At 56.4% G+C, this 26,530-nt stretch overlaps 11 protein-coding genes across 11 annotated transcripts; 5 read left to right on the top strand and 6 right to left on the bottom strand.

The window, feature by feature from the left end:
- Positions 1-466: 466 nt before the first annotated feature.
- Positions 467-2,038, bottom strand: PHSY_004634 (hypothetical protein; the record flags this gene model as incomplete). Its single annotated transcript, XM_012335247.1, has 1 exon — positions 467-2,038. One exon carries the CDS (start codon positions 2,036-2,038, stop codon positions 467-469), a length of 1,572 nt encoding a protein of 523 aa, XP_012190637.1.
- An 845-nt stretch (positions 2,039-2,883) lies between these two features.
- PHSY_004633 (hypothetical protein) lies at positions 2,884-3,735 on the bottom strand (the record flags this gene model as incomplete). Its single annotated transcript, XM_012335246.1, has 1 exon — positions 2,884-3,735. The coding sequence occupies one exon, from the start codon at positions 3,733-3,735 to the stop codon at positions 2,884-2,886; it is 852 nt and encodes a 283-aa protein (XP_012190636.1).
- A 1,690-nt stretch (positions 3,736-5,425) lies between these two features.
- Positions 5,426-8,323, bottom strand: PHSY_004632 (plasma membrane H+transporting ATPase; the record flags this gene model as incomplete). The annotated part of the gene is made up of 1 exon (XM_012335245.1): positions 5,426-8,323. The coding sequence occupies one exon, from the start codon at positions 8,321-8,323 to the stop codon at positions 5,426-5,428; it is 2,898 nt and encodes a 965-aa protein (XP_012190635.1).
- Positions 8,324-8,794: 471 nt separating this feature from the next.
- On the top strand, positions 8,795-10,394 carry PHSY_004631 (hypothetical protein; the record flags this gene model as incomplete). Its single annotated transcript, XM_012335244.1, has 2 exons — positions 8,795-8,892; positions 9,824-10,394. The coding sequence occupies 2 exons, from the start codon at positions 8,795-8,797 to the stop codon at positions 10,392-10,394; spliced, it is 669 nt and encodes a 222-aa protein (XP_012190634.1).
- Positions 10,395-12,827: 2,433 nt separating this feature from the next.
- Positions 12,828-16,091, bottom strand: PHSY_004630 (hypothetical protein; the record flags this gene model as incomplete). Its single annotated transcript, XM_012335243.1, has 1 exon — positions 12,828-16,091. The coding sequence occupies one exon, from the start codon at positions 16,089-16,091 to the stop codon at positions 12,828-12,830; it is 3,264 nt and encodes a 1,087-aa protein (XP_012190633.1).
- Positions 16,092-16,219: 128 nt separating this feature from the next.
- PHSY_004629 (hypothetical protein) lies at positions 16,220-16,711 on the top strand (the record flags this gene model as incomplete). Its single annotated transcript, XM_012335242.1, has 2 exons — positions 16,220-16,281; positions 16,492-16,711. The coding sequence occupies 2 exons, from the start codon at positions 16,220-16,222 to the stop codon at positions 16,709-16,711; spliced, it is 282 nt and encodes a 93-aa protein (XP_012190632.1).
- A 69-nt stretch (positions 16,712-16,780) lies between these two features.
- PHSY_004628 (hypothetical protein) lies at positions 16,781-18,043 on the top strand (the record flags this gene model as incomplete). The annotated part of the gene is made up of 1 exon (XM_012335241.1): positions 16,781-18,043. The coding sequence occupies one exon, from the start codon at positions 16,781-16,783 to the stop codon at positions 18,041-18,043; it is 1,263 nt and encodes a 420-aa protein (XP_012190631.1).
- Positions 18,044-18,865: 822 nt separating this feature from the next.
- Positions 18,866-19,294, top strand: PHSY_004627 (hypothetical protein; the record flags this gene model as incomplete). The annotated part of the gene is made up of 1 exon (XM_012335240.1): positions 18,866-19,294. The coding sequence occupies one exon, from the start codon at positions 18,866-18,868 to the stop codon at positions 19,292-19,294; it is 429 nt and encodes a 142-aa protein (XP_012190630.1).
- A 768-nt stretch (positions 19,295-20,062) lies between these two features.
- PHSY_004626 (hypothetical protein) lies at positions 20,063-21,967 on the bottom strand (the record flags this gene model as incomplete). Its single annotated transcript, XM_012335239.1, has 1 exon — positions 20,063-21,967. One exon carries the CDS (start codon positions 21,965-21,967, stop codon positions 20,063-20,065), a length of 1,905 nt encoding a protein of 634 aa, XP_012190629.1.
- Positions 21,968-23,964: 1,997 nt separating this feature from the next.
- PHSY_004625 (import receptor subunit tom-20) lies at positions 23,965-24,921 on the bottom strand (the record flags this gene model as incomplete). Its single annotated transcript, XM_012335238.1, has 1 exon — positions 23,965-24,921. The coding sequence occupies one exon, from the start codon at positions 24,919-24,921 to the stop codon at positions 23,965-23,967; it is 957 nt and encodes a 318-aa protein (XP_012190628.1).
- A 61-nt stretch (positions 24,922-24,982) lies between these two features.
- PHSY_004624 (hypothetical protein) lies at positions 24,983-26,503 on the top strand (the record flags this gene model as incomplete). Its single annotated transcript, XM_012335237.1, has 1 exon — positions 24,983-26,503. One exon carries the CDS (start codon positions 24,983-24,985, stop codon positions 26,501-26,503), a length of 1,521 nt encoding a protein of 506 aa, XP_012190627.1.
- Positions 26,504-26,530: the final 27 nt, after the last annotated feature.

Genomic DNA, 26,530 nt, shown 5'->3' with positions numbered 1-26,530 from the left:
GGTCAGACGCGATCGCATGCAGGAGTGTTGCTGACAGTGCTCTGGCGTAGTGAACTCCTTGCAGTGTTGGGAGGCGTCGGACGTTGTGTAGAGGCAACGTCGGATGCTCTGTGACGATTCGGATGACCCGTAGAAGAGAGCAAACCTCCACGTCCAGCCAGGGTGCTGGCCGACAACCTAAATTCACGACAACCGACAAACTCGACTGAAAGCTTCTCAACAAAGTCGCGCTCGGCGCTCGCGACTCGCGACGCCTTCGCTTTTCGCCTTTTCAAGCATCATCAGAACCCATCAAGTCCCTGTCTTGCCCCAAATGAATCGGATGCGATGTGAATGCGGCGCGACATGATTATATTGAAGCTGGAAGCGAAACAAAGTAGCGACAGGAGTGGATAGACGAAACAATGCAAAGTGAAAGATGAAGAACATGGCGCAAGACGGCAAGGAAGGGCTCGGCCGCCGACTTTCATGGAAACTCCCGCTCCGTCCGTCGGATGGCAAGAAAAGCGGCCGAGTGATGACATTCGATCTCGGCATCGAAATCGATCCCGATGGATTGGCACACCTTCTGCAGCTCGACGGCTACAAAGTCTTGATCCTGCAAGCTCAGCTTGCGCTGTTCAGCGTTGTCATGCATGAACTTAAGGTAGCCCGAGCTGGACCGCACCCAATCTGCCATCTTTCGAGGCGTTGACATCGAGACAATGAGATCGCCGTGCGAGTTGTCACACCTTACCGCTCGACGGACACTCGGTGCAATCCACTCTGGCAGTTGGTTGATCATCGATGCGAAACGTTCGGGGTCATCCACTTTGGAAAGTTGCGAAGAAGTTGCTTGCTCTCCTAAGACGGTGCAGTCGTCGATAGGGATCCAGCAGTACGAGTCGCGATCCCACAGCGCCTCGAGACTGGTGTCGTGATCCCATGGCATGGACAGCTTGCGATAAAGTCCGCCCGAGCGTAATTCTTGGACTATCGTCGAGGTGCCGTAATATCGCTCGATCTCGGGACAGTTGAGCGGGAAATCCAGCAACCAGTCGCGCAAAGGGCGGATCTGATCTCCCTTTTCGCCGGTGTACGGTCCGATGGCAGGTCTGCCACCCGTCACGATCAACGTTCCACCTGGCTTGAGCAGCGATGCCCACTTGGTCCAGTTGGCCTCTGGTCTCTGCCAGTCCAGCCAGTGGATACATGCCGCCATCATGATCAGGTCCACTTTCTCCCCTGGTGGCAGGATCGGATCCTCTCCACGGGCTTCGGAAAATTCAATGCGCATCGGATCCCGAACAGCAGGCAGGTGCACTTCTGCCAGCTCCTCCTCCGACATGTGCTTGACTGTATTGGCCAGCTTGAGCATGTTGGGTGATGGATCCTGCCCATACACTCGAGCGAAACGGGTGGCGAGATGAATCGACATCTGGCCAGGTCCGCATCCGATTTCGAGCGCAGACTGCCAGCGATCAGTTGAGTTCGAACTGGAGTCGCGCTGCGCATGGTAGTCAAATACGGTTTCGGTCACGGTGGGAGGATAGGGCGTGCGAGCACGAAGGTACTGCATCGCGTTGTACGAGTCGTGGCTCCACGCCGATCCCAGATCGTGGGGCGCCATCTCCAAGGCAATCTCGAGCTCGAGCTCAAACTCTGGATGTAGCGGAAAGAAGAGCGAAGAGGTCGATGATGACTCGGAACCTGGAAGCGACGGGGACCAGAGTCCGGAGAGGTGCGAGGACGATGCGTGCGAGCTGCCGCTGGCGAAAGCAAAACTTGCGTCGGGTTCTGCCTCGAATGACGGCGACGCCTTTCCTGTTCTCGACAGACGACTCGAGCTCAAGCGCCGAAAGAGCTGCCGAAGATGAGAAGAGAGCGAGCTTCCGCGTCGCAGAGGCGTTGTTGCTGGGACTTTGTCGTCGTCGTCGTGCGCGAAAGTGGTATGCGATCCTGAACAGCCGGGACGTCGGTGTGATGCAGCCTTTATAAGTGTTCGTGATCGTTGCGGCTGCTGTTGATACAGCGATAAGGATGCCGGCTTCAATGCCATCCGTGGCGAGCTTTCGAGCAGATGTGGAGACAAGAAGACACGACCAGATACTATAATTGGTTTCCGTTGGAGAAGTGGGTGAGAGAGGCACCAACGTTGTCCACGGAGCTGAGCCTGATTCCTAAGCGAGCTGCTTATTTTTCAGCGCGTTGCGTGGTACAGTGCACACGGCAGCAAAATCAAAACTCTCCCGCCGGGAACCCTGGAAAGTTCGGCCGCACTTCTCCGAGTCAAGTGCGGTGTTGCGTTGGCTGATACGTCTTTAAGTGCTCGTAGATGCGAGGTGGAGGTGAAAGACGTTGATCGAGGTGAAGGTGGAGGACGTTGACGAACCTTGATTTCCCCAAGAAGGTGTTCCTTATGCTCGAGAGCGGCTGGACGACTCATCCGGGAACATGTTCATGAGCCGGTCGGATCGGATCGTCCGCCCACCTTGCGGACAAGCTTTGCCACCCACCGAGAGGATCGTGTGGAGGACTATTTCTATCACGTGCCGTGCGTAGGTGAACCTGTTCATCAAGAGAGCCGCTACAATGTGGCTACCCATCTAGCAGAGCCGCAATGTGGTTCATCATCGTCAAAGAACGTGGGTCTGCGCTTTGTCCGTCATTTCTCCTGACAAACAAATGCCAAAAAACAAGTGCATTTTCCATTGTCACAAGGGTCCGAGAAGACTTCCAAGGCGATCCTTGCTTGCATTGCATGTCACTCAATGGTCCAGTGGGGGGGTCTGTGGTACAAAGTCAACGAACAGATCCAGTCTGTTGCGATGTGTCGACCAGCGACGCAACTAAATCCCTAACAGCACTTGCCTGTCCTCCATACACCTCTCTCTCCTCTTTCTCTCAGTTCTGCGAGACGTTCTCCTTGAACCTACCGATGTAGTTTCCAGGAGGATCGTAGTTGCACACCACATATTTTGCCTCCCCACTCCCACTTCCGAATCCTAGAGATTCACCCGAACATTTTTGCAACGCACATCCCAACTGTTTGGAAGACTTCCACACCATCTGAGTGAAGTGGCCCGTAGCATCGCTGTATTCACCCTTGTTGAAATCGTATTGGGAGATTTCGTCGTACCACAGGTCTGTGGCGTCTTTGGCACCGAAATCGGTCCAGGTGCCCGCAGCGATGTTCTGGCCGTACGGGTTGTTGGGTGTGTGACCCCATTGGCATTTTGCGGCCCAGGAGGCGGCAGCAGAGGCAAGGGTGGGAGACCAGGTCAGGGGGGAGGCAGAGTGCTTGGCTCGGTCGGTGTTGTGGATCGAGAGGATGGTCGATTCGAACGACGATAGGGAGCCGGAAGAGCCTGTGGTGCCAGTCGAACCAGATCCAGCAGACGAAGCGGTCGAAGTCACCGCTTTGGCTTTGGTACTGCTAGCAGCCACCACCTTGGACGTCACAAAAGTCAGCTTATTCGTACTGCTGGGACGCTTGGAACTCGTCTTTCGCTGTGTCGTTTTTGCCTTGGCAGCGACTACCACTTTTTTGGGACTGCCCTTCTTCTTCTTCTTGTTTCGGTGTTGTTGCTTCTTGTTGGCTCGTGCAGACACTTTGCATGATGTTCCTCTGGGTTTCCATTCGTTGTTTGAGACGGCTACACTGTCACGCTCGACAACGGGTTGGGAGGCGGAGCTAAGTGGTGCGACAAGGGCGAGCGTGCCTACGACGGCTACGAGAGCGGTGGTGACCTTCATTGTTCGTGCCAAGTGTGTCTCTCTCGAATGTCGAAGGAACGGCGAGGTGGAGACTGGAGAAAAGCGGGGATGTCATACACCCCAGAGATCGGTCAACCTCTTATATGCTCCATCCTTGTGCTGCAAAGGCGATCCAAGGATCGACCGGGGTCTTCTGCAAGCGACGACGTTTGAGGCAGGGCACAAGACTCGGACAGACACTCAGGAGCAGCAGCAGCCTCTGCGCAGTGTGTACCCTCGGCCACCTCTTACAACGGCTACGGCATGTCACCGAACGGCCGTCCGCGCAGTCGTGCAGCTGTCACTCGGCGTACACTTTTTTTCCTGCTTCATGCACACTTGACGCACAGGTTGCCACCCTTCTCCTCCGCCGTCGACTCTACAACCATGGCAACTGCCGCACATCATCAGTTCAGGCTCGATGCCTCGAAAGAGAGGCAGTAAGACACATCGATGGGAACCGACCATTTCTTTGAACGCATGCAGTAGGTGTTCCCTGCCAAGGCTTGGGGAAATTTCAGGGTTTGCCGGTGGGAAGCCACTACCTCAGGTTTAGTGCGGTTTGGTTTCGGATTTTCGATTCGAAAGAGATCGTCGTCGCTGGCGTCATTCGATCTCCGACGCTCCGGCTTCAGGCAGCTCGACCTCGAGCTGGCTCGGACAAAAAAGGCAACTCTCGGCAACTCTACCTTCGTCAGCGGTACGGTTGCCAAGAGAGTAGGCTGCGCTGTTGCTTTCTGTTATGCCTTTGCACGTGCTGCCGAGAGCAGAATTTGCGATTGTCCGAAAGTGCAGAACGTTGCAACACAAGGTGGGAAGCCACGCGAGCAGAGATGGAACTTTTTTTCTCCTTTGCCGAGCCCTTTCTCGTATTGCGCTGGCAGCCGAGAACACGTCTTGACAGCTCACGAGGTTGCGCTGTCTCACCCTGGAAAAATCCCACGTTTGGAGAGCGTGTCTCGTGGCAACTGCCCCTTCTCTCCCCAGTAATGAGACCTTGGCTTCTAGACTTTCCCACCTTTTGCCAGCTCAACAACGCGGGGTCGTATCGCCCTCCTCCGAGCGGCGTCGACGAACCTCGTCTATGCTTTTGTGCAACATCGACCACCGTGCATAAGACATGAAAGGGAGCCAGCCAAAACGACGTCATGGTGTCCCTCGCTTACCCGTGCAACCTTTTCAAAGGACAACAGGTTCTGCACGCCGACATGTGCGCCCAACAATGTTGGACAACCAACTGCCGACTTTCATGCTGGCAGAAATCTTGCCGCCCGGTGCTTTGTACACGCGAGCGTCTCGTTGACAAGGCGCCCGCTTCACACTCACAGACGCACACATCTCGCAGGAAATACTGTGAATCTATACTATAGCAAGAGACCTTTTAGAGAACTAGAGAGAGAAGAGGCAAGCGAGCTCGTCGCTTTTGTATAATGATGCGAGTAAAGAGAGAGAAAGACGAGGGTGGGGATCGAGGAGAATGCAGTGTTTGTGTCTAATGTGCGGAGAGTAAGAGAGAGCCCAGGCAAAGCAGCCGGACTCTTTTAAGAAGCGAGCTGAAACCCACCGACATTCGAGGAAAGGACGAAAAACACTCGTTGTTTGAAACGTATGAATTCATTCTAAGCACCGGAACGTAGATGAGCCACTCGAACGAAGAGAAAATGCCAAGAGAGCAACACAAGCCAGCCCTTTACTGGGACTTGGACAGACGACGCGAGGCCTCCTGTGCCTGGATGCTTCCAAGACGCTGGAGCTCGGTGTTGGACATGTGCACCTTCTTCTCGCCACCGAAGCCGGCCCTGCGCGTGGCACGCTTGAGGAACGAGGTACGGTTCGAGTACATGCTTTCGGCGCGCGACGTGGTGCGGCTGAGGCTTCCCTCGTGGGCAGCAGCGGGGGTCTTCTTGCTTCGGATGGTGCGGAGCAGGTACTTGGCAAAGAACTTGACAAAGTCCATGGGGAAGTACCAGATGATGTTCCAAACCCAGACGATACCGATCCAGCCTCCCTCGATCGAGTGCACGTTGGTGAAGCCCCAGTCACCGAAAGCGGCGATGATCGAAGAGATGAGCTGAGCGAGACAGAAGGCACCCATGAGCGCGAACGAGGGGCGCTCCATCCACGAGAAGCCGTGCGAACGGGTGACGAAGATAAGGGCCTGGGCGAGAATGGCGACCTGGAGGTACATGATCATGTGCAGACGAGGGTCGTTGGGGTTGCCGTGCAGAGGGGTAACACCAAACTTGTCCTCGAAGAAGGTGGTCTCGTAGATGACGGCGAAGAGCGAAAGAGTCGAGGCGACCTGGTAGAGACCGTAGAGCGAACCGCAGAAGAAGAGCTCGGTCAAGTCCCAGTGCTGGGGCTCGAGAGCGGGCTTGACAGTGTCGAGCGAGAGCGTCATGATGGAACCGTCGTTGAGGAAAGCAATGATCAGGACCATGAAGGGAGGGAAGTCGCTCTTCCAGATGAAGGCGAGCAGAGCGAAACCGACGACGACACGGATGGTGATGGCAGCGGCGTAGGCAGCGTAGTTCTTCATACGGCCGAAAATGATACGCGACTGACGGATAGCCTCGACAATGGTGGAAAGACCAGGCTCGGTAAGCACAATGTCGGCGGCGCCACGGGCGGCATCGGTGGCACCCTCGACGGCAACACCGACGTTGGCACGGGCAAGAGCGGGGGCGTCGTTGGCACCGTCACCAGTCATGGCGGTCAAGTGACCAAGACCCTGAAGACGCTTGACAATCTCGTACTTGTGCTCGGGGAAGACACCGGCGAAACCATCGACATCGAGAATCATCTCGTCGATCGACTTGTAGGGGCTGCCAGCGGGGAGGACACCCTCGACGAGAACCTTGGAGTTGAACATGCGGTCACCGAGACCAAGACGACGACCAGTCTCCTTGGCAATGGCAAGCTGGTCACCAGTGACCATCTTGACGCGAACACCGAGTGCCTGGGCGTTGTCGAGAGTCTCCTTGGTGTCGTGACGGGGAGGGTCAAAGATGGCGAGAAGACCGAGGAGCTCGAAACCGTTGCCCTCAGCCTCGACCTCACCGGAGGGAACGTCTTCGAAGGCGACGGCGAGACCACGCAGACCACGGTTGGCAAACTCCTCGACGTCGTTCTCGAGAGCGGTCTCCTGAGCCTCGGTCTTGTTGCGCTTGCAGAGGTCAATGATGATGGAGGTCATACCCTTGGTGACACGCTTAATCTTGCCGGTAGCCTCCTCGAGGTAGGTGATCTCGGTACGCTTGTCGACGGGGTTGAAGGGCTTGAAGTCGAGCAGCTTGATGCCGTTGCGAGCCTCGGCAGGGTCCTTGAGGGTGCCGACAATGGTGGCGTCGATGGCATCCTGGTTCTCAGTTCGGGAAGCGTAGGCAGCGAATCGGATGACGTCCTCGACCTGAGCCCAGTCCGAGTAGAGCTTGACGAGTTCGGTGTCGATGGTGAGCTTGTTGGTGGTGAGGGTACCAGTCTTGTCCGAGCAGAGAATGTCGACACCGGCGAGCTCCTCGATGGCGGTGATACGGGTGACAATGGCCTTGTGCTTGGCGAGCTGCTGGGCACCGACGGCGAGCGTGACGGAGAGCACACAGGGCATGGCAATGGGGATACCACCGATCAAGAGGACAAGGATGTTGTCGATACCACGGCGGTATCGGTAACGGAAGCCAGCGTAGAGGATAAGAATCTCGAGAACGATGAAGAGACCAATGGTGACCATGCAGAACAGACCGATGCGGGAAAGCACCTGCTGCAAGTGACCGGTGGTATCGTCGTCAGAGCCAATGAGGGTAGCGGCACGACCGAAGAAGGTGTTGGGACCGGTGGAGATGACAACACCCTCAGCCTCACCCTGCTTGCAGATGGAACCGGAGAAGCACTGGTCGCCGACCTTCTTGTTGACGGGGAGCGATTCACCAGTAAGCGAAGCCTGGTCGCACGAAACGTTGATGGCATCGAAGAGACGGCAGTCACCGGGGACAATGTCACCGATCTTGAAGGCAATCACGTCACCGGGAACAAGGTCGGACGACTCGATCTCGATCCACTTGCCGTCACGCTTGCAGCGGGCCTTGGGGGCGAGCGAGTCCATGAGGGCCTTAACGGCGTTACCGGCGTTGCGCTCCTCGATGAAACCGATGGTAGAGTTGATGAGCAGGAGGAGGACGATACCGACGAAGTCTGGCCAATCCGGAGCCTTGCCCTCACCATTGGAGAGGGCGATGGCGACAATGGCAGCACCCTCCATGACCCAGGAGAGAGGGTTCCACATGAAGGAGAGGAACTGGAGAATGGGGTTGGGCTCCTCGGTCTCAATCTTGTTGGGACCGAAGATCTCGCGTCGACGGGCGCACTCCTCTTCGGTGAGACCACCTTCGTTGCACTGGAGGAGGGTCCAGACATCCTCGAGCTCGACGGCTTCAATGTCAACCTTGGCCTTGTCGTAGAGGTCCTCGGCCTTGAGCTCGATGGTGCTCATGTCAACGAGAGCATGCTTGGGGCCGCTGTTGGCGTGCTCCTCGTCAATGTCTCGGTGCTTGGTGACCTTCTTCTCTTGCTGCTGCTCGACGTCAGACATGTTGGGCAATCTGTTGGGGTGTGGTTACGGGGAAAAGGGGGGAAAGAAAGCTCGAAAAGGAGGATTCTGAAGATGCGAGAAGCCAAGAAGAAGGGAAGATAGGAATGTGGATTAGCGGCGATGTTTTGGTGGTTTGGGACGGAAAGTGGGCGATGCAGCAATAGGGGGCGGACATTTCTTCATTTCCGCCTGGCTAACGCTCCATCAGCCAAGACAACCCATTTGGCTCGGCTTGGCGATGAATTGTGCTGATCAGCCGAAAGATGCTTTCAGCTCTCCAAGCGGCTGATCGAGGGGCGGAATGGTGCACTGCGCGCAACCACCCTTATCGCGCGTGATCAGGATTGCGCCACTTCGAATGGCGAGAGCGAACTTACCCTGTAGCTTACTCTTGTGAGCGACGACTTTGATCGGAACGGGGCAAACGCAGACGTTGCTCGAATTCGGCGATTCAAAGAGGAGGCGGGAGAAATGCACTCGACGTTCGAAGAAGACGATGTGCGAGGTGTGAGACGGCGCTTGTGCCTAGTCTCTTTTTCCGTACGTCGTGGCGAAGGACGGCACGGAAGGTAAGGGTGATGGATGGGATGAGGTGAAGGTGAAAGGTAGGAACCGAAGGTGTCGAGCGAAGGGGGATGCGGACCACTATATACTTCTTCTGGGAACTCACGACCAACCAAGGAGGGAGGGGCGCCGGATTGGCAGAATCACAAACACAGAGAGAGGATTATCGGTCAAGGCGAAAAGAGCGCTCTGTGCCTCTGCGATTCTGCCTTGGCTCGCGGTGTTTTCTGCGGCCGTCTCTTTCTTCTGTGTGCGTTGGACCATGCAGACAATCGGTCGTGCATGGGCTACGACCGGCAGGCGGGCAGGCGGCGGCGGCGGCGGCGAGCAAAGCAAAGCAGCTCATCGAACAGCGAGGGCAAAGGGGGCCAAAAGCCACGGTCGTCGGCACAACCGAAAAAAAGCGAACCACGCAAGGCTGGAAGATCCGGAACTGACAGTCAACCAAGCTGACCGACAGGAGGACTGTCAAGAGGGCGTCGTTCATATCTCGCAGACTCTTGGCCAATCGGCTGGCATTTGCCTCGCTGCCGAATGGGGTCAAAAGACGGACACGACAGGATGGGGTTCCAAATCACACAAACAGTGTTGGTCCAAGAAGAGGTTTCAAGGCGAAAGAAACGCAACGCAAGCGGAACGTCGTGGCGTCAGAAATTCATGCACATATGTTTTTGCCGAAGACAGCAGGCGCAGGGCCCGTGTCGCAAGAAACAAGAGTACCCAAAAAAAAAGATCGACGCTACGTCTAGTCCTTGGCATTGGTGCCCTCTGACCAGAAACATGGCTGACTTGAAAATTCAACCGGTGCCAGACAGCCACCCCTGCGCTGTTTGATTGACGCAGATTTAGGGCGATGAAGCCCGAACGTGTCGAGAGATAGCAAAATTTCAGACTTTTCGGCCTAGCCCCCGGCCGTCCAGCGCTGCAACGACCTAGATCGCGCTTTTCGAAGGACGACGCTCGTGGCTCGATTCGGTCTGACCGACGCGAGACCGAAAGCTCCATTTGCGAAGCAACGAACGGTTCCCCTTTCCGCGCTAATGTGGGACAAGCAAAAGCCAAGCAAAGGCGCTGGAATGAGCGTCCAGAGGGTGAAGCTTCACGTCTACGTTTTCTTTCAGCGGAGGCGTCAGTCCGGACTCTGATAGCCAACGGTGACAGTGCGTTTTGCATCCAGCGTCGATTGTGGTCCAATCAAAAGGCAGATCTGAGCGATGTCAGCTGCAGTGATCGACCTTTCGTGCTTGCGGTGTCTGAAGATGCAAGGAAGAGTTCCGGACCAGGCAAGAAAGTCGACGACCGCCATCTGCAAGCACCAGGAAAAGATGCAGCTTCGACCCTTCTCTGGCAGATTCAACTCTGGAAATCTGGCTCGAGGAATATCCACTACGCAGCGCGATTCCGCAGGGCCTCTCCATTTGACCGGCGCCTTTCGGACTTCATCTGGACATGCAACGAGCCCTCCTCCTGGCCAGAAGGTCTGCGTACAGCTGGCCGGGAACGTTAGTCATACGCAAAAGACACTTGCAAATGCAGAATACCTTGGGTTCAGGGGCAGCTCACAGACGAAAACAACATGAGCCCGCTCACGCATTTTTTGGTCTGCTCTTGGCAAGCACCAAGACCCTGCCAAGAGAGCGCTAGGAATGCCTCTGCTACTCGCTTTGACCTCGATCGTATCTTGCCATCGCTTCTTCGATGATATACTCGACATCACAGTGTACATTGCTGGATGCATCGGTTGCGCGATATCAAGCAAGGTGAGGCGAGGCATTTCGAGCAGATTGTTTCATCACTGTTCAGAGATGGCGGTTCGTTGGGTGCCGGCACATAGAAGAGCGAGACGGCAAACTCACTCTGTAGCCCCTGCCGCGGCGCATCTTGTTGCTCGTCGGTTGCCGGTCAATCTGCGTCGTCCAAAAAAAAATATTGAAATTGGGGTCTCCCGTTTGCTTTTTGCGTGATTAATTGGCGAGAGATTGCATTTCACCTGCAGAGGGCTGCAGCAAATTTCGTGGGCTCAGGGTTGGACGTGTCCAGGTCCACGCGGCGTTGCCTAGCCTGTCTCGTCGGAGAATTTCGCTGGGTCAGGAAGAAAAAGAGCGACTGCCAAGGCAGAGACCGCAAGGGTTCACCTGCAAAGCCTGCCGAAAACGACATCTCGAGATGCCGAGACAGCCACACGCCAGGCCAAGAAAATTTTCCAGACGTGGACGTCGAGCCACAGCGACCCAGAGAGATCTGGTTTCCAGGGTGTTGGCAAAAGTTTGCCATGAGGCCGACACATGTCGTGTGTGTGTCTTCTTCTCGGTTGCTCTATCTGACAAGGCCATCCACGTAACGTGATCGGGTTCGAAGGGCCGAAAGCACATTGCTGCCGCCGTCGAGTTGATTGCGATTTGTCACACTTCATCACGCAGCTTGACCTAGGCTCTGCGGTACATCCGTTTCATGCCATTCCCTTGCGAAGCGCGGGATGTCCACGGATCTGAGAACAACGAGGAGCACAGTCTCTGGCGTAATCGATCGCCGCGGTGCTCGCCAATGCAGTGGGAAAGGATGGTCGGCTTTGACAGGCGCGGAAAGACCCCCCCCTCCGTCGTTCCCGATGTCTGAGTAGCTGCTGGCTGAGAACAGCAACCAATGCGGGGATGGACGGGGAAAGGTACCTGGAACATCCAAACTTGGCCGTTGATCGGACCATAAACCACAAAACTCGTGGCTCCGAAAAAAGGCTGGGTCGACCGACGATGTTTGGTCGGAACTGTCTCGGTCGCGTGACGGAGAGGGGATTTTCTTCTTCTTCTCGTGCTGATGGTCTTGGCAACAAGATCTCTTTATCGGAGTTCGAGCGAAGATTCCTTCTCCCAATCTCCAAACATGTGTGGACGAGCCAATTGTTGCGACCGGTCAACCCTCGACCCTTTCGTCATCCGTCAGAATGCTTTGGTCCATGGTCAGGCCTTGCTCGGCGGGATCTGCTGAATGCAGAGAGTTCTAGGAGGTTTTCTGGTCCTCGATACATTTTTGGGAGCAACCATTTCGCTTGGCTGCAGCTGCTGTTTCCCCACTCCGTGCCCTCACCGAGATCCATCAGATGCTGAAAGCATTGGGGATAAGGTTGCGGGTCCCCGCTCGATCGCCATCGGCTGGTCTCCGCTTTCTCCACACACACACAAATGGCTTGGCTCCATAAGTCAATTCATTCGGTTGTCAAGTCCGATGTGGTGGGGTCGAGCTCGTTTGTTGAACGGTTGATCCTCCTCGGTGTCGGTCTTCCTAAGCGAAGCCAGCGTCGGTCAATTCCACCGCCGTTTCGTTTTTTTAAAATGTGAGACCTTCAGCCACACACACCGAAATGTCAACAAAACGGCCTTCGGAGCATGGTTGCCAAGACCTGTCTAGCTCGCAGTCCGCATATCAAACAGCCGTAGGAGCACGATCCGAGCCGCTCTGACCTCGTCTCGGCTGTCAAAACCGTTGTGCTGATCACCATTCTTGCTCAATGTCGAGGCATTTGATAAAGACTCGCAACCCTGACATTTTGCACGCAGATAAGCGAAGAAGGCCAAGAGATCCTCCAACTCTCGTCATCTCGTCATGCTCACTCACACAGAAAAGGGCTGTGAAAGCCTGCACCGCTGGCTGGCTCGAGCGTTCTTGCCAAGACGATCTTGAGCGCTTCTCTCCGCATGATTATCGCAGCAATGTGCCTTCCGTTTTCGCATTTCGGATCTGCTCTACCGACATGACCCCTCGCAATGCTCGCCTCCTAAGCGCCCTTGACCCTCGACAGCATTCTTCCAATCACACATCCGAGCTTGGCACACGAGCTTACCGAAGGCCAAGACAGCGGCTAGTCCAGCCGGGAATGTGGGATGAGCAGACGAGATCAAGCAAAGTTTGAAAGAAGGAAGGGGGTATCCATTATCTATGCATGCTATTCACGAATCGCCTCCCACCGCAACGCGCTCAACCTAGCAGCTTCGGAAGGAGGGCCCATCGAATCGGGTCGGCTTCTCCTGCGCAGATCCTTGTTTCCCGATCGATTGCCCTTGCCAGAAGAAGAATCGGTCACTGCAGACGACGCTGACGATCCTGGCGCTCGGAACGGTTTGGGGCCTGAACCAGCAAAAGTCGCAAAGCCACGCTCGTCGCTGTTGGACGGTGACCCTTCGCGTTGGTCTGCTCGGCTCGTCTTGGTCGAAACGGCATCGTCGCTGGACGAGTTCGAGCCTCCCAGCTGGAACGTTCGTCGCCGTCGAGCAGGTAACGCCGAAGCTGGTGCCGCCGAACTTGTTTGATGCTGTGTCTTGTGCTCTACCCTAGCTCGGTCACCGGAAAGATGATCGTGCGAACCCGATCCACCGCTACCGTGCTGACGCTGCTTCGCCTTGGCTCCGGTTTGAGAACTTCCGCTGGTGGTGCCCGTTCCGCTTGCAGCGCTGCTTCCTACCGCACTCGCGCTACCAGACGCCGTTTGCCATCCAGGCGTCACGGGCGCACTTCGCACGGTAAAGTGCTCCATGCTCCTCGTGAAGGGACTCAAGGTATGATTGGACTTGACCAGGTCCAAAAAGTGGGCCGAAGCATCGATCGACAATCGAGTCGGTGCGGAACCCGAACCTTGGGCGCCTTTGTTGTGTCCGCCTGTCTGTGGGCTGTTTTTCGCGCTGGCGTATGCGCCTGCAGTGTTGGACGCACCCCTCGGGCTTCCATGATGCAAGCTCGAGTCGCGGAAGGGAGAGGTGGAAAGCAGGTCCTGTGCGGTGCCTGGAGACGTCGACAACGCTGCGTCGCGATCCGAGGACGCACGCAGCGGTGGGCTGCGCTGCCAGGCAGACGAGTCGCCGGGCGGAGACGTGGCATATGTGATGAAGCCTGGTCGAGATGTCGTCGATCTTGCAGCTGATTCTCGACTTCGAGCTGGAGTGGCAAACATGCCAGGGCCCTCGCCGAGTCGCTGAGATGGCAGGCTGCCGTCTCCAGCGCCACCCATGGTCAAGGAGCGTTGATGATTCGCACTCTTGTTCTTGCGGAAGGACAGGCCCGAATTGTACTCAGGACGCGAGCCGGCTGTGGCACTGGCCGACCGCGCTGCTACGTCGTGTCTGTTGTGCGCATCCCGCTGTTGCGACAGGAATGAGGTCGGAGTGGTACTGGCGGCGCTCTGATTCCATTCCTGGATGGAGAGGTCGCGGAAGGAAGACTCCGGCGTCATGCCTCTTCTTGAATCTGAGCCCGAGACAGATGAGCGCTCCGCTTCCTTGGCATGCTGTAACGATGCGTCGCTGCTGTGGTGGGACTCGGGCGGAAGATCGACCAAGCTGTCTTCGCTGCTGTCCCGCGACACAAAGGCAGACTCGAGGTGAGGCGAGTCATACGGGCCCCGAACGGTGTTTGTGCGTGAGCTCTGAGCACCCATGGTGGCGCTGCCGTAATCTGAGCCGAATCGTGTCGCACCCGTCCTTGTAGATGGGGTGCCACCGTACTGAGACGGGCGCGCGGTATCTTCGTCGTCCCAGTCCACCTCGGGCGGCTGCACCTTACTGGCAATATGATAGACTCGTGGCCTCGTGATAGTGCCTCCGCCCACTGCCGGGATGGTCTCGTAGACTACCTCGGGCTCTTCCTTCTTCTTCGGAGCCGAGGTGCTTGCTGACCTCTCCGAGCGGCTAGAGGACGGCCGTCTTGCGCCTGGCGTGGGCCGACCAGAGACCGAGCCTCGCTTGCTGCGCTTTCGTGAAAGCTGAGGTTGATCATCGAAGATGATGGAAGAGGCACGGTGGAGCTCATTTGTGTCCGAAAAGGCGGCTGAAGCGGGAGGATACCCGAAGCGACTGTAGTCGAGCGATGTGTCGACGATGCCGTCTCTCTCTTGCACGTCCATGTCCGAGACGTCGTCCGCAACTTCGTCCGAGGCTGCATCGAGTTCCGAGTCGGTGGTCACGTCGTCCTCGGTGCGGTCGCCATCTTGCGAGCTGCTGTAAGCATCTAGACCCTGCTCGATCTCCGAGTCAACCTCGACTGACTGCCTGTCGAGATCTTCGAACATGAAGGATTGCTCGAGATCGACGTCCGGGGTCGTTTCTGGCGCCGGACCGAAATCCAACGCCGGAGACGCGGTGAGATCCTTGAGACCACCGAGGCCACGTTGAGCAAGACGGCCGAGACCAGAGAATCCGGAATGAGTAGGCAGGTCGTCCGGGCGCAAGCCGTAGGTCGGGTCGTAGTTTTCAATGTCGGGGAAGGCAGCATCGAAGGGCGAAGAAAGCGAGGCAGGAAGGTCGGCATGAAGCGGTACGGCTGATGTAGAGGCAGCTTTTGCAACGTGGCGAGGTCGGCGCACGTTCGGACGTGGTTTTTGAGGCGATCGACTTGGCGAGGAGGCGGATCTGGCGACGCTTGTGCCGGACTTGGCTTGCTTTTTACTTTTCGATTGCGACTTGCGTGGCGTGCCGCCTGGCGCGGATGCAGTCTCGATGGAAACAAGAGGCTCGCTGGTAGAGCGGGTGAGTGTGGGCTCTCTTGAGCTTGAAGCAGGTTCCTCTGCTTCGGCCTTCTGCTTGGCTCTTTCTTTCTCGGACTTGACCTCGCCGCTGAGCCACTTTTGACTGAGCCTATGAATGATTCCAGGCAGATCTTCCCTGAACATCTCGCGAAGTTGACCTTCGATCTCTTGTTGAAGGTATTTCTGAATGACGGCAACACTGTCAAAGGTGGAGCTGACCTCGACGCTTTCCAAGGGATCATTCTTGAAGACGAGCGTGATGCCCTTCGCTTTGGAGACTACGAGGACGACGATGGCACGGAGCTTTACGGAAGAGAGACGCAGATGCATCGGTACGACAAGCGGTGCAGCGGCAAAGAGGATGCCTCTCGAAGCATTGGAGGAGGGAAAGAGTCCGATATCGGGTCGATTGGGTTTCGAGAGAGGGTTGGCCTGCACCTTGGTTTTGAGGACGAGGTGTGCATCGCCGGCGTAAGTGAGTCGAAAGATGCCACGAAAGCGATCGGTTCCAAGGTCGCCGATCTCGAGGATTTCGAGTTCTGGTGGGATGGTACCCATGCCAAGCTCCTCGACGAGGATGTCATCTGCAATCACTTTGGGTTTGGGACCACGATTGAGCGCGCTGTTGAGCATCTGCGCCGCGCTGGTGTGGAACTCTTCCGAGAAGGTCGGCCATTTGAAGTTGAACGACATGGTGAGCTGGAGAGCGCTGCCGCAATGAAGGCGGACGGGTATGGGCTGCTGAGGTTCGGGTATCGGTGCGTGACGGTAGAGGCAAGACTGAAGCCAGCAAGGCACGCGGCTACGAGTAGATGGCCGGCATGGGAACGGAAACGGACGGCGCCAGCGCTCGGTCCTTATGGGTGATACTATCCGTACTCAGGTACGAGCTTAGGGCACCAAGACGGGATAATTAAGGTGATAATTCGTGGATCCGTGGATCGTGATGGTGTGGTGGACGAATGGCTTGTAGGCGGCGAAAGAGTGCAACACTTTGGCTCAGGTTACTTACGCGACGTTTTGGAACTTTTGGATAACTTTTCAAAATTGTTACGTCGTCCGTAATGGCCCTTGACGAAAAATCGGACGGCAGAAGACACGTTACACTCGTACAGCGCCGGAGCCACCGAAAGGTAGCGAAGAACCGATCCAAGCGCTTTCGTCAACTGCTATCTAGACACCACAGGCACCCTTGCATCACCTTTCAACAGCATCGACGACACCTCTCGGAGAAGCAGCGCATCCCTTTCACGGTTGGGTCCTCGGCAGAGCAAGTTCGACGAGACCGACCGCCGCCAAAAGCATCAGGCTGAACCTAGCGACGACGGTCCGCTCTTTTCTCACCAACTAACGCTTCCTTCCGAGACTACGGCCAGACCACCATGGAGGCAGACGACGCTCAAAAGGCACTGCGGCTTGCCTTCAAGCACGACGCAAACGGCGATACGGCATCTGCCATCAAATGGGCCAAGAAGAGCATCGCCATCTTCAAGACACCCTCGGCGGAAGCATTGCTGGTACGACTCGAGAAGAGCGGTGCCTCTGGCAACGCAGCATCGGCATCTGCTTCGACTTCGTCCGCCTCTGCCACTGCCGGCGCTTCATCATCATCAGAAGGTCTTCGATCCCGCGCGAGCGCCTCGACGAACGGACGCTCCACCTCTGAGGCGGCGCCAAAGCGAGCCTACACCCAAGCGCAGATGGAGGTCGTGACGAGGATCAAAAAGGCAGGCGCAGACTTCTACCAGGTGCTTGGAGTTGAGAAGACCGTAGATGAGAATGGAATCAAAAAGGCGTACAAGAAGCTGGCGCTGCAGCTACACCCAGATAAGAACGGCGCGCCCGGAGCAGACGAGGCATTCAAGTCCGTCTCTAAGGCGTTCACCATCCTCACCGACGCAGATAAGCGAGCAGCATACGACCGATACGGAGGCGACCCGGACAATGCAAGGTCAGCGGCAGGTGCGGCAGCGGCAGGTCACGGCAACCCATTCGGCGGCATGAGAGGGACACCGTTCCGTGGTGGCGGCATGTACGGCGATGAAATCGATCCCAACGATCTTTTCAACATGTTCTTCGGCGGAGGTGGTATGGGCATGGGTGGTGCACAATTCGGCGGAACCACGTTCACATTTGGTGGTCCTGGCGTGCGCACACACCAATTCCGACAGCAACGTCCAGGTCAACGTCGAGCACAAGCCGACCCACAAAACGCCAACATCCTTCTGCAGCTTCTCCCGCTTCTCGTACTCGGTCTGTTCAGCTTGCTCGCGTACGCACCGTCGCTTTTCTCGACGCCCGACCCGAGCTTCACATGGCAACCCTCGAGCCTGTACAAGACGCAGCGCATGACGACAAAGCATCATATTCCCTACTACGTCAACGACCATCAGTTCAACAACCACCCATTTGTCACGGGCGAACGCAGCAGCAAGGATATCGCAGGCTTTGAGAAGCGAGTGGAGAATGCGTACAAACAGGTCATGTACTCGAGCTGCGAAAGGGAAAGAGAGTATCAAGAGAGGAGGTTGGCAGCGACACGAGGGTTCTTGGGGCTCGGCGCTGACGAGGTGGCAGCCAAGAAGATCAAGGATGAGGTTTATGCTAGTTGCGAGAACCTCAAGCAGTTTGGCATTTACTTGTAAGGCATTGAAGCGTAGATAGAATCGCAATGCATCCTAGTCTGTATCTGTGTACAAACCCCAGCGAGTTGTCGATGAGACAGCATCGTGAACAGCCCGAGCGTGATCGCTAGGATCCTATAACTTCCTATGACGGTCGTGGTGCGCGATTTCCACTGTAAGATCGGCTTCGGCTTTTCGTACGAAATTATTTTCCGTTGTGTGTAAAAGGGTATGGCAGCTCAGCCGAGCTGAGCACGCTCGATTGCGAGGTTTTTGGTTGCACGATGACAGCTGTGGAGCGTCGCAAAGTGACAAAACCTCCCTGCTGCTTGTGAATGCGCCAACAACCGATTACGCCAGACCAACACTCGCAGCTCATCACCATCACCAACCGTTTATTGAACCCTCACACACACAGACACACACACTGTGTCTCTCTCTCTTCGCATCGACCCTTGCGCCACTGCACCTTGGCTCAAACGCAGCTCGATCGAGTCTCTGCTCTTCAACGTCAGAACTACCAGCATCTGTTTGCAAAAGCGAGTCGCCCCGCTCCGGAACGGCATCGAGGCCCATTTTTCATCGCACCACGCGCAAAGCTCTTGAAGCTCAGCATCCTCTACCCATAAACACAGACACCTAGTCCAACATGGTGAGTCGCTTCACCAACTAGCTATGATGTTCACACACTCCCCCATGTGTTCCCTTTGCTGACCCGCTATCGTTCGTATCCGCTCACCCGCACAGTCTACACCATCCAAAAAGCGACTGATTCGAGACTTTAAACGGCTCTCCACCGATCCTCCCGGAGGAATCTCCGGTGCTCCGTGCGCAGACAACCTCATGATCTGGAATGCCGTCATCTTCGGACCTGCCGACACCCCGTTCGAAGACGGCACATTCAAGCTCGTCCTTACCTTTGACGAATCGTATCCCAACAAACCACCTACAGTCAAGTTCCTCTCCAAGATGTTCCACCCTAACGTCTACGCCAACGGAGAGCTGTGTCTGGACATCCTGCAGAACAGATGGAGTCCGACGTACGACGTAGCGGCGATCTTGACGAGCATTCAGAGTTTGCTGCACGATCCCAATCCGAATTCTCCGGCGAACGCCGAGGCGGCGAGCTTGTACAGGGAGAATATGAAGGAGTACGTGAGGAGGGTAAAGGCGACCGTAGAGGCGAGCTGGTTGGACGATGGTGAGGGGGACGCCATTCAGGAGGAAGACGAGGAGGAAGAGGTTCAGCAAGGGCAGCCGGTTTCGACATAGTTCACTCCACTCCTCCCAAAGCTTCACGAATCAACTCGCTCTAGCTGCGCTCTCGGACAACCACTGATCTCTGCTCGCACCACCGTCTCTGTCCTCTGCAAAACCCCCGTCGTCCTCTCACATCACCTTTCTTGCGCCTAGCATCGCAAACCTCTTACAACCCCTCCACTCGTTCTTACATCCTCGCAGTACGTCGTCTCTCTTCCCACTCTGTCTTCCGTTTGCGTCTCTTGCATACCTACTCTCTCTCTCTCTCTCGTGTTTGTCAATGTACATCATTCGTATCTACTCTTTTCGTCAATCGGTCATTTTTTCCCTCTGCTCTGTTTGCTGTCTGTGCTTCGAAAACCCAACATCTCACGTTGTCACTCAAAACCCCAGGTCCGCACACCCTGTCCGCACATCGATCACATTCGTCCACCGCAACTTCCACCCCCCCCACCGCACACAACAGCTCTCGATCACACATCCATCACATCCATTGACTTGTTTTTGACACATTATTTTCAAAGATTGGGAACATAAGCGGTGGTGGTGAATGTAAAGTTGTATGCGCAGTCTGGGAAGCGAATGCAAAAGAACGAGACGAGTATCCGACGCAAGAATCGCTCAGCTATGGCGCGAGACGATCCGGCTGCTCCGAATGCACAGGTTTTTGGGGGGGATGCTTACACTACTACAACGTCGTGCTGCGTGTGGAAAGCGCTGTTGTTACAAAGACTTGTGGAAACTGGTATGCTGAGAAAGGATCGAGACATGAAAAGAAAATTAGTTCTTCTTCTCACCCTCGCCCTCGGGTTTGGACTCGGCGTTCTCGTTGCCGGGCTGGGCACCCTTCTTCTCGTAAACCAGCTTGAACAGCTGCAGCGAAGCCTGCTGGGTGGCATCGATCTTCTCGCGGATGGTCTGAGCCTCGACGTCGGCATCGCCGTTGAGACCCTTGGAGGCGAGCTCCTCGGTCTCCTTGATGAGCACGTTGAGCTTCTCCTTCTCCTCAGCGGGCAGCTGCTCGCTGAACTCCTGCATGGCCTTGGTGGTCTCGGAGCAGACCGAGTGTGCGCGGTTGGCCTCCTCGATGACGGCCTTGCGCGCCTTGTCGGCCTCGGCGTACTGCTCGGCGTCGGAAACCATCTTCTCAATCTCGGTGTCGCTGAGACCCGAACCGGCCGAGATGGTCATGGACTGGTCCTTGTTGGTGGCCTTGTCGAGCGCAGAGACGTGCATGATACCGTCGGCGTCAATGTCGAAGGTGACCTCGACCTGAGGAACACCCTTGGGTGCGGGGGGGATACCGGTGAGCTGGAAGTTGCCGAGCAGCTTGTTGTCACGGACGAGCTCACGCTCACCCTGGTAGACCTGGATGTCGACGGCAGTCTGGCCATCAGCAGCGGTGGAGAAGACCTGCGACTTCTTGGTGGGGATGGTAGTGTTGCGGTTGATGAGACGGGTGAAGACACCGCCAAGAGTCTGGATACCGAGCGAAAGCGGGGTGACGTCGAGAAGCAGAACGTCGGTGACCTGGCCGGAAAGGACACCACCCTGGATCGAAGCACCGATGGCGACAGCCTCGTCGGGGTTGACACCCTTGCTTGGGTCGCGCTTGAAGATGCCCTTGACGGTCTCGAGGACCTTGGGCATTCGGCTCATACCACCGACCATGATGACCTCCTGGATGTCCGAGGGCTTACAGCCGGCGTCCGAGAGCGCCTTCTTGCATGGCTCGACGGTGCGGTCGACGAGCTTGCCGACGAGCGACTCGAGCTGCGAACGGGTCATCTTGGAGTTGATGTGCTTGGGACCCGAAGCGTCGGCGGTGATGTAGGGCAAGCTGATGTCGGTCTGCTGGGTGCTGGAAAGCTCGATCTTGGCCTTCTCGGCAGCCTCACGAATACGCTGGATGGCCATGCGGTCCTTGGAGAGGTCAAGACCGGACTCCTTCTTGAACTCGTTGACGAGGTGCTCGACAAGGACAATGTCGAAGTCCTCACCACCGAGGTGGGTGTCACCGTTGGTCGACTTGACCTCGAAGACGCCCTTCTGCATCTCAAGAATCGAGATATCGAAGGTACCTCCTCCCAAGTCGAAGACGGCAATGACCGACGAGTCGTCACGGTCGAGACCGTAGGCAAGGGCGGCGGCAGTGGGCTCGTTGATGACACGGAGAACGTCGAGACCAGCGATGGCACCGGCGTCCTTGGTGGCCTGACGCTGCGAGTCGTTGAAGTAGGCGGGGACGGTAATGACGGCGTGCTTGACGGTCTTGCCGAGGTAGCCGGAAGCGGTCTCCTTCATCTTGCCGACAACAAAGGCGCCGATCTGGGAGGGAGAGTACTTCTGGCCACGGGCCTCGAGCCACGCATCACCGTTGGAGTGGGGGACGATCTTGAAGGGAACGTTGTTCAAGTCCTTCTGGACCTCCTTGTCCTGGAACTTTCGGCCAATGAGACGCTTGGTAGCGAAAAGAGTGGCCTCGGGGTTGACAACAGCCTGACGCTTGGCGGGGAGACCGACAAGACGCTCGCCGTCCTTGGTGAAAGCAACGACGGATGGCGTGGTTCGGCCACCTTCCGAGTTTTCAATGACACGGGCTTGCTGGCCCTCCATTACCGAGACACATGAGTTGGTGGCTGTTGGGCGAGAAAGAAAGCAAAAGCAGAAGATGTCAGTTGCCATTGTCCGTCATGGAAAAGAGCTGTGATGCCTCGAACGGAGCCAATTGAAGCGTCGCCACTCGAGCTTGTGCTTCGCCCGGAACGGCAGTCGGAACAGCGCTCCGCAAGATCCAGATCGAGCTGATTTAGCAAGATACTCACTTCCCAAGTCGATACCGATGACAGGCCCGGAAACCTTGCCAGAGTTGAATCGTGCGCCAAGAGGTGCGAGGCGCTGTGTACAGGCAAAACAGACGAAAATTGAGAGTAGAGAGCGTCAGTCAAACTAGCTCCCTAGCACATGAATAGCGCCCTTGTCTCTGAGCTCTCGCTGCGGAAAAGACATGACGTGCGATGAAATACTTACGGCAACACCGGGGGCGGCAGATCGGAGAGGCTGGTTCAACAGCCTTGTCGCCGGAGCGGCTGCGCGAAGACCACGAGAGAGCATGGCTGTGTATAGTGTGTTTGGGCGAAGACGGAGGGTCGAGGTGGTTTGGACGCGGGAAGGAAGAAAGGGTGCGACTGATCCACAACGAAGGAAGAAAGGGGGTATGCGGAGCTCTGATCAGAGGATGATGGTGACGGGAGAGTTGCTGAGCGAGCAAACGACGAATAAGAAGAACGAAAATTGCGGGTGGAGAAGGACGTCGCTGGATTTTGTGGGCACAGACTCGAGCTCTGTTGGAGCGTGCTCTGCAGCTTGGTTGGCTGAGCACAATTTCGTCAGACAATTTTGGCCACCAAACCGCCTTGTTCCGGTTCTTCTTCTCAGTTCTGTGAGAGCGACCTCGAAATTTGCGCTGCGCTCCTCGACGGCTCACCCGATCCATTCCATTTTTTTCAGGCGATCAGGCCCGGCCACAGCGGAAAATCTTTTTCAGCTCAGCAAAGTCATCCTATGATCCACTCTCATCTGCAACCACTCTTGAGCTGGAGCCATAGCCAGTGCTCATACATCCACTGACAAAGCATCAGCATGAACACGAAACATTGCGTCCTTTGATAGATGCTGTGCGCGGGACGTATTATCATTCCGGCACTGCCGTCGAGATGAGCCGGTCGGCTGGAGCATGCCTGCTGGGTGACGTTTGTCTCTGCTAAGCCAGCTTGCACGCGACCTTCCGAATTGCCAGGTCGCCATATTGAGGCCTGAATTATCTCATTGGCTTTGTCCAGCTCCGTGACCTTGTCTTTCCAGATTCTTCGGCAACCTTCGCCACAAAAAATATCTTTTTTAATTGTCAGGGATCTTCCCGCTGTCAGATCGGGCTCAATTTCCATCATTGATCGGCAGAGGAATCGTTGCCAAAAATCCATCATATCAAGAATTTTAGAATGACCTTGACTCGGCCATTCCTTGATCAATCTTGTCCAAAATTTGAACAGGCGATAGCTCTCGTCTGTGGTTGTCTGCCAGAGGCTCAAAAGGGGTCAAAATCCCCCGTACCAAAAAGGGTTGCTCCGGGTGGGACTCGAACCCACGATCTCGCGGTTTTATAAATTTTTTAGAAAAGCAATCTTTTCTGCGATTTGAAACCTCATCATGAACTCGTAGCGGGCGTGCTGGCGCCTGGCTACTGAATCACATAAGCCACATGCCTTATCCAACTTGGCCACCGGAGCTAACGTTTTCGGGCGAGAAAACAAGGTTGCATACATGTACCCTTTGACGGTTTGCAGAAATTTTGGGCGCATCATCCATGCTCCCTCAAGCAGGTTTTGAGACAGGCAAGAGGCAATACGACACTGCCAACAGAGCAGTGGACCGGCTGAGATGGAGACGGACAGAGGATAGTCAGATGATCATGACAGTGCAGAACGAACAAGTCAGATTGTACATTGAGACGAGAGGGATTTGCTAAGGGAAAAGAATCATCCATCCAGGGCGTCATAGCGTGCGAGGCCGGAATCAGAGTGCGCATGCGATTCGCGTCAAAAGAACAACGTCGCTTTGGCTTTCCTGTATTATGAGAAGGCGAGGAGCCAACTGCGACAGCTGTGCTGTTGCCGCAGTCCTTACTTCTCAGAATCGCTCTCGAGCGAAGCCTTCTTCTCGGCGCGCGGGCTGGAAGCGCCTCCGAAAACGGGCGCGGGGCTCCAGCCCGATGTGAAGTTCTGCTTGGACGGCGATGGTGTCGAGAGCGACTCGGCGGACGTGTCGATGCTGGAAGGCTTGGGCTCCTCGGGCTTGGTCGAGCTTGCGCTCTGCTCCGAGGTGGAGGCGGGAACGGTGGGGGGCACCATGACGCCGGTCTCGTTGAGGCTGGTAGCCGAGAGAGTGTCCCATTCCTGGCTGGAAGTGGTTCCGCTGTCGGTGGTGGGTGCTGCTGGTGCTTTTGCGGGGGAGGAGGTGGTGGTGGTCGAGGTGGAAGCTTCCATGTCCTGGCTGTCCTCGTCCTCCTTGTCCTCAGCATCTGCATCGACCTTCTTGGCGGCAGCAGGGGACGGTCCATCGTCATCCACCTCATCGAGGCTGGCAGCCGACATGCCATCTGCACCTTCTCCACCACCACCCGTAGCGATGTCCTTGCTGACGATCTTCATGATGGTGTCGAACACCTCCTTGGGCACGGCCTTCTGGTAGATCATGATCAACTCCACCGGCTGAGGGTACACCTTGAGCGCTCGGAAGAAGGCAGCCGCAGCATCGAGGTACTTGTCGGTGCCCATGGCGAAGAGCTGTTCGCCGAGCGAGACGTACTTGAGGAAGTATTGCTCGCGCTCCTCGACGCCGGATGGGAAGACGCCAGGTGTACGGATCTCTTGCAGCAGCTCCTCGATGAAGCCCTCCTCCTGCTGTGCGCGCTTGGCGGCCTGCTTCTTGTCGGCCTTGGACGTCTTTTTGCTCTCCTTGCGCAGACTCTTGCGGAAGGCAGGGTCGGTTCGACGACGGTGGTCAAAGTAGACGGCGTATCCGAGACCCGCCACTCCGAGGACGGAGAGCGATGTGAGTACGATCTGCGATGTCTTCATGGCTGCGTGTGGATGTGTCCTCCCTTTTTTTGATGGAAGGCAGAAGGTCGAGGGTCGACGGATGTTCCGATGCGATGTGAAGGAATGCAGGATAATGGCAGGACGAACGACAGAAAGAGTCGGAGGATCCTTCGTGACAGCCGTCTTGCACCGCGGGCAGCGGAAGACTACCCGAGGGGAGACCGTTCTGCCCTCCGTCATTCCGCGCACGAGAAGATCGAGCGGTGACTTTGTGCCCTTTCTTCATGTGGAGCTGCACAGTCGAGGTCGACAGTCAGTGACAATTTTCTTCTTAAATTCTGAAAAATTTCCAAGAGGAAGAGAGCCAAAGCCAAAGCCGCAGGGTGGAAGCAAGGTGGACCCTTGCTCTGTGCTTCTCGCCAAGTCAATTGCACTCACACCACCACACAAGATCGCGAACAGCATGTCTAGAACAAAGAAGAACAAGCCAGGAGCAGCAGCAGCACGAGCTGCCAAGGCTGCTGCAGCTGACACCGCCGCTGCTGCCCCTGTCGCCGTTGCTGAGGATGCTCCCGAACCGATTGTCGCCGCCGAGCCCGCTGCTCCTGCAGCCACCTCAGAACAGGCACCTACCACCTCCAAGCGTGGCAAGCTCATCCGACCACGAGGCAAGCGAGGCGGTATCAAGAACCGCAAAGGCGGTCCCGCATCCAAGTCAGCCGATGTTCAGCAGTCCGCCGTCAAAGGTGCACGCAAAGCGAAATCCAACGGCACCTCGGACGCTCACGAACACACCGACTCCAACGCAGCCCCCGTTCCCCCCGCCGAGCACGCCGAAAAGATCGCCAAGTTCCACACCCTCCTCAAACAGCTCGAGCAGGCCAAGTCCGCTGCGGAGAAGGACGAGATCCAATCTGGACTTGATTCGCTCGGCGGTCTTGCCCAGTATCAGGCCTGGTCGCTGACAGGGTCCGCCAAAGCCGGTCAGACACCCACCAGCAAATGGTGCATGGAAGCGCTCGCCACTGTCTACCAGCACGATCGAAACCTGCCCAAGTTCAAAGTGCTCGACGTCGGCGCCATCACCGGAACCGCCTACGAAAAGTACCGCTGGGTGGACGCCACCTACATCGACCTCCACCCGCAGGGGGACAACGTGCAAAAGTACAGCTTCTTCGACTTCCCCACCCCCACCGCCGCGGAAGCACAGTACAACATGGTCGCACTCAGTCTCGTCATCAACTTTGTCGGCGACGTACGAAAGAGAGGCGAGATGCTGCGACACGTGCACAAGTACCTCCCCACCGCCGAGGACGTGCCCGGATTCTGCTTCCTCGTGCTCCCCCTCAGCTGCCTCACCAACTCGAGGTACATGAACCAGACCCATCTGCGCGCCATCCTCGACTCGCTAGGTTTCACCGTCGTCAAACAGTCCGATTCCAACAAACTCTCCCGATGGTTGCTCCAGAGGAAACCTCTCGCCGAACGAAAAGCTGCTGCAAAGAAGAACGAAAACCCAGCAGCAGATGCGGAATGGGACGGAACCGTCTTCAAAAAGCGCGACATCAACCCGGGCAAGGACAGGAACAACTTTGCCATCGTCGTCGATCCCACTCCCTGATCTCCGGTCATTCCGCTCTCGTTTCAC

Source organism: Pseudozyma hubeiensis (genome assembly GCF_000403515.1).
Source record: "Pseudozyma hubeiensis SY62 DNA, scaffold: PHS45, whole genome shotgun sequence".
NCBI lineage: Eukaryota > Fungi > Basidiomycota > Ustilaginomycetes > Ustilaginales > Ustilaginaceae > Pseudozyma > Pseudozyma hubeiensis.
This window is presented reverse-complemented; position numbering and strand designations above follow the sequence as displayed.